This window comes from Triplophysa rosa, linkage group LG21 (assembly GCF_024868665.1).
Source record: "Triplophysa rosa linkage group LG21, Trosa_1v2, whole genome shotgun sequence".
Classification (NCBI taxonomy): domain Eukaryota; kingdom Metazoa; phylum Chordata; class Actinopteri; order Cypriniformes; family Nemacheilidae; genus Triplophysa; species Triplophysa rosa.
The window spans coordinates 19,737,495-19,750,595 of record NC_079910.1 but is presented as its reverse complement, the minus strand read 5'-3'; the positions used below and the strand labels follow the sequence as shown (position 1 = coordinate 19,750,595).

Below are 13,101 nucleotides of genomic sequence, written 5' to 3'. Positions count from 1 at the left end.
CAAAAACAGGTAAGTATACTTATCGGGGTAAAGAATTGCAGTGAAGACAACAAGACTGAACAGGGAAGAACAAAAAGGTGCAAACTTAAATAGAATCCTGATGATGTGATGCAGGTGTGGACTAATCAAAAATGGTGGATGTGCGGTGCATGCTGGGAAACTGAGTTCAGAACTCCGGGGAGAGGGAACGGGTGAAGCGAGCTGGCGGTGACGACATGGGGGGCGTGGCCGGTGGTGCTGAAACCGTTACACATATCAGCTATAAGCACTCTCTGTAAGTTCTGTTTTCGGGTCGGTACACACAGCCCCACCCATCCCCCGCCTGCAGAAGAGTTTCCAAACAATGCTTCTGCATTCGCCGGTTCCATCAGCTTAGTAAACAAAACCCCGCTACCCACGGGGAAGCGTATACAGCGACATTATTTACAGCACTGGTAACAGACAAATGCACTTATCAACCACATGAGGGAACCTGTGAGCAAAAGTTCTATAGTGCTGCTTTAAAAGCTATCTTTGATCATCCTAGTTTGTAATGGCATTGAATAGTCTATGTTTTGAAGTTCCAAAAAGCACATACAGCAATGATAAAAAATTAAGAGACCACTTCAAAACTATTTTCAGTTTTTCTAAATTTACAAGTATTTAGAATGTGTTTAGGTAAAATGTTTTTATATCTGTCAAATGACAACAAATTGAACTAAATTTGCCAAGGCTTCTTAAATTCTTCTTAAAGCCAAGTTCAGTTTATACACTCCAAACACAACTATTAAAGACAAACAAATTTGTTTTAATTAATCTTTAATGATGTATTTTACTAAAGAGCAAAACATCAAATTTCAAAAGTTGGACTTTTGGCCACTACTGCATATGGAATCTATATTCCATATGCAGTAGTGGCCAAAAGTCCAACTTTTGGTCTATACCCACTGGTCACTTTTAACTGTTCAATTGTGTGCCATGCATTATGCAAGATTAAATAGTATCTGCTGAAGCTCCTGCATTTGGAAGAAAGACTATTTAGACATTTCACATGTGACATGGTTGTTAGATGAGCTAGTTTCAGCTAGTTTAAGTCAGAAACTAATGGTCTGCTGCGATTTTCATGCACAACCACCTCCAGAGTTGACAGAGAATGGTCTTAAGAAAAAAAATTAAGATTGGCGACAGCTTCTCTATATGTGTTATGAATTACCTGACCAGACTGTAAAAAACAGATATTGGATTCTACTGGATAAATTTCAAAGGCTAATGGTTTTCTGTGCACCTCACGTGCCCAACTCTCCTTTGTCCTTCCCCAGGTCAGAGGCACCTGAAATGCATGACTTATTGTTCACATATTCATGTAGATTCTTCTCTCCTTTTCCTACAATTGTATTGGGTATTAGATTTGCAAATCTATTTAATTTACTTTAATTATATGTTATATTTCACTATTTCGTAAATAAAATTCAATTGTTTTTGTCTATTACTGTAAGGCGTACTTATATCATGTTCATGTTTTTGTTGCTCAACCAATGTTCGCTAGTCCAGAAAAGTCCAGATTTATTTTTCTAGTCCAGAAAAAATAATGTTTTCTCTTAAGAAAACATTATTTGCTTTTTAAATCAATACTGTCATAACATCTTTTTAAAATAAAAATACTTTACAGTTGCTTACTTTGTCCCAAATGCAAGCAACACAGATAGCATATATGGTTATATTTGTCAATTATATGTCAACTCACATTTAAGGACAAAGATGCTACACATTTATTTTGTATAAAACTTTTTACATTTATGCATTTGGCAGACGCTTTTATCCAAAGCGACTTACATTGCATTATACTAAACATTTGTATCAGAGTATGTGCAATCCCTGGCATCGAATCCATGGCATTGGCGTTGTTAGCACCATGCTCTAACCACTGAGCTACAGGAAAGCATTTTATAAAATTTGATTAACGTGTATTGTTGCTCTTTGAGCATAAAAAGTCTGCAAAGTTACAAGAATCAAACTCCATTATGTAGCAAAGATGTAGTTTTTAGCTGTGGGCTCACTTTTAATTATGTAATCCCCATTTTACCACTCGTAGTTCTAAGGATAAACGTTCACTGTAAAAAAAATCTGATAAAAAAAATCTGTAAACTGGAAAAGCAGAAATATACTGTAAAATATTTTTTCCCCTGTAAAATTATAGGATATAAGGATATATATTAAATTGTTTTCCCCATTTTTGAAAAAAAAAAGAAATCTTGTTAAAAACAGAAATATTCTGGCATCTGGGGCGCATCTGGGCACCGCTGGGGTGCCAGAACTAAACTGTAAAATAACATTTCCCCCTGTTTTTCTTGTAAATTTGCGTTCTTATTCTGTAATTTGACGTTTTTTGACCGTATTTCATTTTTTTTTTGCCATTTTACATGGAAAACCGTAAAAGTACAGTCTTTTTACAGTGATGAAAATAACTTACAGGCTGACAGGAAGAAAGGTACAATAATGTAAAAATGTGTGAATCAAACTTTTTTAACAATCAAACATGAAAACCTGTTATAGTGCTGAATTATTATAGTTAACAAACTAAATCTGTTGAAACATTTCTGTTAATTGAAATCCAATAAAATGCCTAAATATAATTTGAAAAACTTGAACTAACGAAGATTAGAAATGTTGCCCTAGCAATAAAGTAAAATAAGCTTAGGCACTAAAATTATTAACTGAAAATAAACAAAAATTAAAACTAAAGAAAAAAATTATTAAAATTATATAGCGATATGAAATTTACACCTAGGGCCCTATTTTAATGATCAAACACATGATCTAAAGCACACGTCGCAAGTGCACTTAGGATGTGTCCGAATCTACTTTTCCTAGTTTAAACGATAGGAAAAATGGTCGGCAGCATTCCCAAACAAGCCACCTGCCATAATTCTCCCTCATCAACTCAATACCATTATTTTACTTTTGACTTTTTCATGCTTTATTGGACAGCATGCTAGAGGTTGACAATAAAGCATGGGGTGGAGAGTAGGGAACGGGATCAGCAAAATCAGGATTCAAACACAGGTCGCCAGAGGTGCCGTTGCACTATTTGTCATTGAGCTAAGACAACTCTACACCATTTAAGCCTGCACTACATACAGTAACAACTGGTTGCATTGACGATTAGGACTGCCAAAGCATTTTAACACGTCTTTCGTGAGAAAAAGGGATAGCTCACCAATTTAAAGTAACTTGGTTGCATATAGCAGGAAAACTCACAAAAAGTGTCCCTCGGAAACAGATTTATTCTTCCAAGCACATGGAAAACCTCCGTGGGAAACGTGTCACTTAACAAAACACTAAGATTAAATAATAAAACTCAAACAAAACGAAAATGCAGCATCAGACTCCCACCAGCATACATGCGGGGTGCAGTTGAAGCGCAAGACAATCTGGCACATGCGCACATACACAAAAGGTAAAAAAAGGAACATAGGCAAATTGCTCTTAAAGGGGCCACACCTTATACCATTCGTTACAGCATTCAAAGTGTGACTTACCACCATGCGAATTCTCTGTCTCCAACTCAAGTGTCTTTAGGCTCCTGGATTCCTTTGCCATTGGGTTCATCTGTGAAAACCTGTAAGAAAAGTATAACATAACTATGATGTATCTGTTATTTGGTCTTCCTCATCGCTTTAATTGCTGTTTCATCATTTAGTCTATGTACCCTTTCATTTATAAACTACGTCAATAAACTGTATTTCAGTCCCCTGACACCTAGGCACCTAACAAAATTGTAAACAACTAAACAACTTCTTATACTAAGAAGTATAAAATAAAAGCCAGTAGTAGGCTAATGAAAATTCAAAAAAGCTAAAAAACAAACAAAATTGAGACTTTATAAAAGGTCATAGGACCCCTTCAACTTTATTGGAGTGCCTAAAACGTGTCTGTCTTTTTTCGTCCCCTGAATTAAGACATATGAAAAGATACCTAGCCTACATTAAGTTGCTTCTATTGAAGTTATGTGCAGTCGAAAGACTTATTTACAGATTATTCCTGAAGTATGCCATTATAAAAGCAACAGCTTGAAAACTGATATACACTGTTGACATTCTGTATATATACATAATATGGGAAAGAACTAAACAGTATGTGAACACAAGGAAGTTTAAGAACTGACTAGAAAACAGACTAATGTTTTAATAAAATGCAGGTGGTACATAATCAAAGTACAAAGATGATTTATTTCACACCACTTCAGAATTAACCGAAACACAAGGATTTCTGTGGCTGGGTATGTTAGAAATTTCATCTAAAGATTTAACATTTTCTGTTTGCCTCAACACTACACAAAAGACTGTGATTCAATGGAACGGAAGACTCACGCCCGCGGGTGGAGGTGCTGGAGGTAATAATGTGACCTTCATTACAGGTCCAGAGAAGCATTAGAGCTGCGAGCCTGAGATGCAGCGCATGCGCTGTGAATGAGAAATTAGCCCTGAGCTTCTGTTCCTGTAATCCTTCATTCAAACAAGCATCGCACGAGACCACACAGACATACACTGACACTACGTCTGCTGTCTGTATTCTGGCACTGGACATGAATTTACAGTTGTTACCTTCTGTAACAAACCGCCTTTTAATGAGCGATGTAGAAATGCAAAAATCTATTTTAACATGTTCATTATGTTTAGGTGTAAACTAAATTTAACAAATTCTTTTAAAAATAAATCAATTTAGGGTGAAAGCAGATTTTTAATATCATTTTTTTGTTAAAATATTTATTATGTAAAGTCACAAAAACATCACGGTGATGAATAGAGACATCCAGGTTAGGTTCACCAGACATTGTTTTCAGTACAACACAGCTCGAAAGGTCAATATACATCACTCGATCACTTGACTGATTGATTTCATTCTGATGAAGTATACACATTTGCGTTTGAACAAGGAATAATGTGAATGATTGCTGCATATATGTGTGATGGGAAAGGTTGAATAAAATTATGTGAATGATTACATGTCATAAGATTTGCCTGTCCTTCAGTTTTAGTTGTCATACTCTCTCATAATCGTGTAATGGTTTATGTTATTTTAATTAGCATACATATCAAATAATGGAAACAACAAAGACAGCCGGCAAAGAGGGCAAAATGTGTGTCTGTCTTCACTCACATATGTTTCCTTCTTTTTTCCTTTTATTTCAGGACAAAATGTGAGAGGAAATTGCAGTGTTTATCTGTGCCCTGCTACTATATGGAGGAGAGAGTTTCTATGGCAACCTCTCCAAAATGACGTGCTCTGAATGGCATTTCATGAGATGTGCTGCTGATTATAGTCTAGAGAGGAGGGTTGCTGCTTCTGTCAGCCATCGCTGTAAAAGGAAATGTACAGCGCTCCAATAAAAGCACTTTCATGTCATACTATAGTTGTGCTGCGTATCTTCTACACGCCAGCAGAATTGTGTTATTCCTTAAAGGAGAAAAAGAAGAATTTGAATTTACTGCCCCGCCCCCTGCTGAGCGCACAGTCCGTCATTAGCATTTCTCTTAGCAACATGCTTTCTTCTCGGTGTTGTATTTAAGCTGACATTATCTGAAACATCATCTGTATATCAAAATAAAATAATTTAATCTTGTTTGGTCGAAATGTATGTTGTTGTAAATCTGTGAAAAAATGGTCAGCGCCGAATTCTGGCCTGTTCTGTGTAAATTTTTGCTATGTAACGTAAGTATGTTTTTTGTAAGTCAGAGGTGAGAATATCTGAGTTGATGTCCCACATCCTTCTCAACGTGTAAAGTCAATCACATGTCAAATTTGCACATTAACACAATGTTACCATTAGACATGTTGTTGTACTAGTTAAATTTCACATAGGTAAAAATTAAAGGTACTTTGAGGAACCATTTGGGGTTCTTCACATTGCCACGCCGGCGGAACCCTCAGGGGAAACTCAAGGCACCGCTTCACGAAGGGCGGTTCTCTGAGGAACCCTCAAGGCTTCTTGGGGATCCCTTTTATTAAAATGGTCTGGAACCATCTTGGGTGCTTCAAGGCACCATTTCACAGTTTATATTTGCTATTCACAATATTTTAATAAGCAGAAATACTAAATCAAATACAACAGTTTATTGATAAACAACAACAATTTACATTGAATAAATATTTACAAAATGGTCAATATTGAACATTACCATTTTAAATTCATGAAATCACATGTATAATTAATATTGTGTTGGTGATATTGTTATAAATGAAAAGTTTTTATCTTAACAAAACTAACCAAATAATTTGCCTTAATTTTAAATATACTGTACATACAGAAATATTTCAGGTACTTTGTACAAATGTACAATTGTAAAAAAGTCCAGCAAAAAAGTAGTCTCTCATAGCAAGGCCTACACCCATGGTAAAGCTGTAATTTGCCAAAAAGCAAATCCTTGCGAGCTAGAGAAAACAATGCTATTCTCTCCAAATGGGTTTCCTGCTATTACCAGGTGGTGTGAGGATCCATGTAGTCAAAGTCAAAATTATTTCTATAGTACATTTCACAATTTTGCATTGCTAAAGTAGATATGTATTTATGGCAAAAAGAGAACAGGAGCTGCGCCTGTTGGCCTGTGCGTTCAGACCGCCGCCGTCGAGAGCGTCAAAGTGGCCGGAAGTCATTCATTTTCAATGTGAACCAGCGGCGAGGAGCAGCACGGCGCATCTTGGCCGTTGAGGACGGGAGAGTTGAAATCAGGTCAACTTTATGGTAATGAGATATGACGCGGTCCGTCGGCAACTAATCGGAATGTAGAAGTCCATCGCTTGAGATGATTCCAGAGAAAGCAGACCTGTAAACTTTGGTTCCGACCACATTAGTTCCCAAGCAAAATGGAGGAGTTGATAATTGCTGTAACGGGTTTCCCAATCCTATACGACGCATCCCTGTTTGCGTACAGGGACATAAAAAAAAAATGATGCGTGTCTGCACCAAGGTGTCTGAGATTGTTTGTGTTCCTGGTGAGTTGCTGATGATGTGCATTAACATTATACATTTTCTATAAATAAGCGGGAATTTCATGCTAACTTTAGCGCCAGAGCAAGGCTAGTAAATGTCTCATATAATGTTGAAATTAGACTAGCACTTAACCATGAACACAAAAGCCACACCACACAAATGGCTTTTAATTGGTTTATTTCGTTAGCAAACGTGTAACTACAATAAAGTTCTTTCCACCGATCAATTTCTTGTGGTCAGTCTGCACAAGATCAACAAGCTTATTTGCTTGCGGCCCCTTTATATACAAGATAAGATTTCAAACTATGTCAGCGCGCCCAAGACTCTTTCTACAGAGTTGTTGGCAGGGCGGCCAGAGCGATTTTTGACGCTCTCGACGGCGGCGGTCTGAACGCACAGTTAGGTGTCCCAGGCAGTGCAAGGATGAGCATCAGGGTGGGCTGGGTCTGTTGGCCTTGGGTTTCCCTGGGAATAAGACATGGAGACCAAAAAGAGGGATTTATATAACGTTTCATAAAACATTACATTTAATCATTTAGCACATCACAAATTGCTTTACAAATGTAACAATAAACAAAATATTACAATGCCTGGAAGTCACTGTTTTGGTATGGTTAAGGAGTACAATAGGCTATTTATAGCAACAACTGTAATAATCCACTTTATTCAGATTTTCCATTGTCAATGAGTATTTTTACATGTGCAAATATAACAAATAACATAATAATGAAAAATCACAATAAATATAATACTTACATTTTTTTGCTGCTCAACTGGAAAATACTGAAAATTCTGAGTTAAAAGGATAAAAACAGAACTGAATGATAAAAATATTTAATTACAGACAATTTATGTAACATGGGTGGGAAAACCATTCAACACAAACATTAATAAGTTAAAAAAGAGCTATACATTCACTAAAAGTGAACATAATAGCTAAAAGTGGCTAAAAGTCATTGTTTGTCATTTAACACTAACGTTACCCATTTAACGTTAGCCCCACAAGCTTCATCTGAACTTATATTCGTTAGCATCTCGGCTAAAACATGCGCTGCCTACACTGTGTAAATAAATGGTTTAAACAGCCAAAAGCGGCCATACAATTAGACGTGTCAGAGTATACATTTATATAAATCGTATATAGTTAGTATATTTAAGTTATTTATATATTTTGACTTTACTTACATCCAATGGGACAGTCGAGAGGTTGTTGCGATCCGTTATTTTGAATTCCCGCCTGTCGCGCGAGCGGAACAACACCGGTGAACACTCGTGCCACTGATGTTTGATCGCAGACGGATCGGCGACATCAAAGCACAGTGAGAGCTATTTGTGAACTGACTGCTCTGTATGCTTTAGAGTTGTTATTCTAAGTCCGCATGCTTTTTGTCATAAGGTGATCGGTCTGCGCAGAGCTGGAAAAAGTTAAACACACATACTAATGAAAGCGCACATGGCACATGCCTTGACTCTGAGACATTGCGCCAACAGCGCCACAGTACTGTGGAGGGCGAGACTGCACAATAAACTGCAGTTTGTTTGAATGGAAAGCACAACAACGTTTACATTTTCAAAAGATTTCAGTAATTTAGGATCTACTTATAGAATAAAAATGTTTATTTATAAAACACAGGGCGGAGCTATTCCTAATAGTTTAATTTAATTATTTATTCAATTTGTGACATTTACTACGGTTTTTCTTTTAAGCAACATTTAACTTTTAAACATTAAAATAAACCAAATAAAATGTTTACATGCGCATCCTTAATTTCTTTTCTCTGTTTAAGTTTAATATGGGCTATAGTAACCTAGGTTACATACGCAATACTACTCTATAGGTACTCAAGATTAACATGAGATTGGCTTTAATAAACAAGATCTGAAACTGTTCATCTCAACCAGAACATATTTATATTCAGATTTGTGTATGCTTTGTAATAGTCAGCTTAGCTGTCTACTGTACTAACAGTGGCTAACTATGTAGTGTTTCAAATCAGACCCTTATTAGGTTCAATTATAAATTAGATTTAGGATTAAAAATACCAAACAATGAAAATACATGAAAATAAAACCAGAAGAGTTTAACACAATACTATTAATGGAAAGAACACTAACGCGTGTGTGTGTGTGTGTGTGTGTGTGTGTGTGTGTGTGTGTGTGTGTGTGTGTGTGTGTGTGTGTGTGTGTGTGTGTGTGTGTGTGTGTGTGTGCGCGGGTGTGTGCAGTTTGCCACTATGCCTTTCTCTTGTCTTTAATGCTGAGGCTATACCACTGACCTGATGCAGTCGCTATATTTAGTTTACTGCTTAATTCACTTCTGAAAACAATGCAGAAAAATGACACAGAGGATAGGCTCTTTTCTCATATCACACTGTTTGCGTTCATATATGCCTAGGCTCAGACAAGAGCAAAACATTGTGGCCGGCATACACTCACGTAACGCACGCACAGCTTTATTTTGTCAAGATGTAAAACACAAATTTTCCTATCTAACATAAACATAAATAACCCAAACCAGTCTTATTTATTTATTATTTGTTAAAAAAATTCTCTGCAAAATCACTCTTGCCTTTTCTTTCAAGACTTGAAGCCCATCATGAGCACATAGTTGTTTTATCAAAGTTGGGTGATGGTGATGGGACGTCCCACATTTAAAGGGGAAGAGGGAACAGGCTGTTCTGCACTCCAGCTATAAAACTCAATCAAACCTGTGTCCTTTTCTCCACTACCATCTGAACCCCTCATCAGTGACGCATAATGAATGATATCTACAAAGCAGCCGTGAGTATGAATTCAAGTTACTTTTTTGCATGGGTCTTCTTTGGATTGTTTAAAAAAGTATTACCACTTTTTATTTAGGTTATATATCATAAGATTCAAGAAGGGGTGATGTACATCTTTAAAATTTTATAATTAAACCATTAATGGGAAGTAATGTAACTGATAACTTTTGAGATATAATTGATTATCAGTTGTATTATAAGTTGTGATCAAACATTATACATTTTAAAATGTCTGATTCTATAACAGATATTTAGAGTCTTTGTACTTTATTTAATTTTTCATTTATACTTACGCAGTTAGTTAAGTTATTATTGTACTCAATATTAAGTCAAAAGTCACTAAAGAAATAATAAAAAATAAATTATGCATGCCAAATAGGGATGTGATCATATGCCAATGAAATTAATGTTAGTAAATACTGGCAGATTAATCATGACTATTCTGTACCTATATTTTTTACTCCAACTACACTGTGAATTAATGTTTAAACAAAATTTGAATTTGTTGGCCTGCAAGACTTTATAAAGAGACTGCTTTATATTGACTTTAAATCAAATTGACAACCAGATAATTCTGAATAAATGACAATGAAAAATCACTTCGCGTCACTCAAGATAGCCAAACGCCCAAATATAGATTTTTATTTTGAATGTCTGGAAAACCTTGACTCTTGAGTGTTATCAAAGCTGATAGAGGGCACTAGACAGTGCAGAGACCGGTTTCTTCATGACTACACATGGAGCTCCTCTTGCCTCCTGTGACTAATTTTGGCACGTTTTGCTCAGCCGTGCATGTGACTGCATGCTGACGAGCTTCAGATAAAACACTCAGGCTGAAATTCTTGTGCTCAGTGTGTGTCTGTTAGACTGAGGGTGACAGGTTATGATCTCTCAGTGAGATACACGAGACTGATGCGAGTATGGGAAGAACATCCTCAGATACTAGATACAGGTGGACGGTGTGCGATCTGAGATGGAAAACAGACGATATGTTTCTGATAAGCAGTTGTCTCATGGGTTAGCTTTTCTGGTTTATCCATCTATTGTTGAGATATCATCTGCAGTTAGCAATCCACATGTCTTTTTTTTTTTTTTTTTAGCTTAGATGGACATATGAGATGTATATGAAATGTTAAAGTCACATTTAACTCAGGTGTAACCTTGTCTGTGTCCTTGTGTGGTGATCAGGTCTCACAGACCTGTTTTCAATGTTAACATAAAAAATCTGTGATACTGTAGCTAATGAAATGAGCTAAATCTGGACTGCAGTTCTGTTTGCTACAAACCCATATTTGGTGCTGTTGATACAAAATCCTGTAACATGCAATCTTTCTGTTCATTCTGGTGTAGTTTTCTATTGTATTAGAACCAAGAATTTAAATAAATACAATTAAATTGTTAAGAAAATAGCATGGACTGTAGCTTTCAAGGAAAATGTTAAAATCTATATCTCCAAAAATGCAATTTATGTTTATTTCTTGGTGACCTTTGGTTGGAATACAATAAACTGTGTTTTTGGCTGTTAGCTGTGCATGTTACTATTTCAAACGTTATTTAGACTTCATTGCAGAAATTGTTTTGTTTTCCCCCCAAATTTATAGCAAGAGCTTGTTACATTGGATGACTATAATTGTATGTATATATGTATGTGTTTAAGTTTACTGTATATGTGTCCATGCTGGTTACAGTGTTCTGAAACTAAACAAAATGTTTTTAACAGGCAGAGCAGCTTACAGATGAGCAGAAAAATGGTATGTTAGACATTCCTAGAACTGTGATTGTTTATCTAGTCTACAATGGGAGACATATTTTGGACTACAACAATACTTCAAAGGATACATTTACAGCTGAAATATTATGTATTTGTATCGCAGAGTTCCGGGCGGCCTTTGACATCTTTATTCAAGATGCTGAGGATGGCTGTATCAGCACTAAGGAGTTGGGGAAGGTGATGAGGATGTTGGGACAGAATCCTACACCAGAGGAACTCCAGGAGATGATTGACGAGGTGGATGAAGATGGTAAGAACAATCCAGAACCAGTTTGTTCATTAAAACTGTGACTATGTGTCTGTCAAGACAGATCCAATATGTTTTTTATATCATCAAGTTCAAATCGAGTTCATTTATAGAAAAAAAAACATATGTTTCTTTGCGCAAGGGTGAGGCCACATCAGATGGATATGAAAATAGGATGCTGTTATCTTAAAAAATGATATTGTGGCCTCAAGATAATATCATGCATTCACAACAATGCAGGTTGTTTAATGGATATTCCAAAAATAAAATTCATTGCATGTACTGTCACTGTGATGGTTAAATGAGCTTTGGCAACTGTTCACATGTATGTTATTTGTGCAGGGAGTGGTACGGTGGATTTTGAGGAGTTCTTGGTCATGATGGTAAGATGCATGAAAGATGACAGCAAAGGAAAATCAGAAGAAGAACTGGCAGAACTCTTTCGCATGTTTGATAAGTATGTAGCATGTACAACTACATACAATGCACGTTATAGTGGTAAAGTAATTTAGTTGGGTTTAGAGATTTTAGATTGTTTGTTTGTATCATGAATCAGGAATGAAGATGGTTACATTGATCTTGAGGAACTGAAGATGATGCTGGCAGCGACAGGTGAAGTCATCACTGAAGACGACATTGAGGAACTTATGAGGGACGGAGACAAAAACAATGACGGAAAAATCGATTATGATGGTAATGGAGCATGTTATAAGTCTTCTCTTCATAGCTTACGCCTGTATTTCTAATGTGTGACAACTGACACAAATATTGTCAGAAAAATATTGAAATTTAATTTAAAATGAACATTTAATCTGTTCCAGAGTTCCTGGAGTTCATGAAAGGGGTGGAATAAACAATAAAAGAAAGTTTTCCTGTTGCTTGTTGATTTTCTTTATAAGAGAAGAGTAAATTGAAACAAAGATACGAGTTAAGGGTCTATCATGTGTTGTGTTAATATGCCTATTTTTAAAACAATACTTGATTTACGTCAAGATGTTGAAATTAAAAATGATTTGTCTAGCTGTAAGAATTAGCTTAAGGTGATTTTTTATCTACTTATTCGTTCATTTATGGAAAACATTTCAGCCCAGGTACATTTAAAGAGATTTGATATGGTGCCATAATCTTACAATATCACATCACACAGAGATCTGGTTTAGAATCACAGCTTTAAGCCTGAATGTTTGTGTGACTTGAGATTTATATGATAAGATTTCCCTGAAGGCTAAATTAAAGTGTTGAAAGTGTGACAGAAAGACGTTCTCCCTGTTCCTTTCAAATTACTTCTCAGATATGATATATTCATTAGCGTTTTTTTGTTATTTCTTCT

The 13,101-nt window shown here is 36.0% G+C and overlaps 1 protein-coding gene across 1 annotated transcript; it reads left to right on the top strand.

Moving 5' to 3' along the window:
* Positions 1-9,647: 9,647 nt before the first annotated feature.
* tnnc1a (troponin C type 1a (slow)) lies at positions 9,648-12,703 on the top strand. Its single transcript, XM_057319836.1, has 6 exons — positions 9,648-9,751; positions 11,474-11,504; positions 11,628-11,774; positions 12,114-12,228; positions 12,328-12,464; positions 12,593-12,703. The coding sequence occupies exons 1-6, from the start codon at positions 9,728-9,730 to the stop codon at positions 12,622-12,624; spliced, it is 486 nt and encodes a 161-aa protein (XP_057175819.1). The 5' UTR covers positions 9,648-9,727; the 3' UTR covers positions 12,625-12,703.
* Positions 12,704-13,101: the final 398 nt, after the last annotated feature.

Bases quoted from the DNA above. Each gene is read 5' to 3' on its own strand.
- tnnc1a (XM_057319836.1), top strand. From the start codon at position 9,728: ATGAATGATATCTACAAAGCAGCC. The intron at 11,505-11,627 runs GTATGTTAGACA...TTTGTATCGCAG, and splicing joins TACAGATGAGCAGAAAAATG to AGTTCCGGGCGGCCTTTGAC. The intron at 12,465-12,592 runs GTAATGGAGCAT...AATCTGTTCCAG, and splicing joins CGGAAAAATCGATTATGATG to AGTTCCTGGAGTTCATGAAA.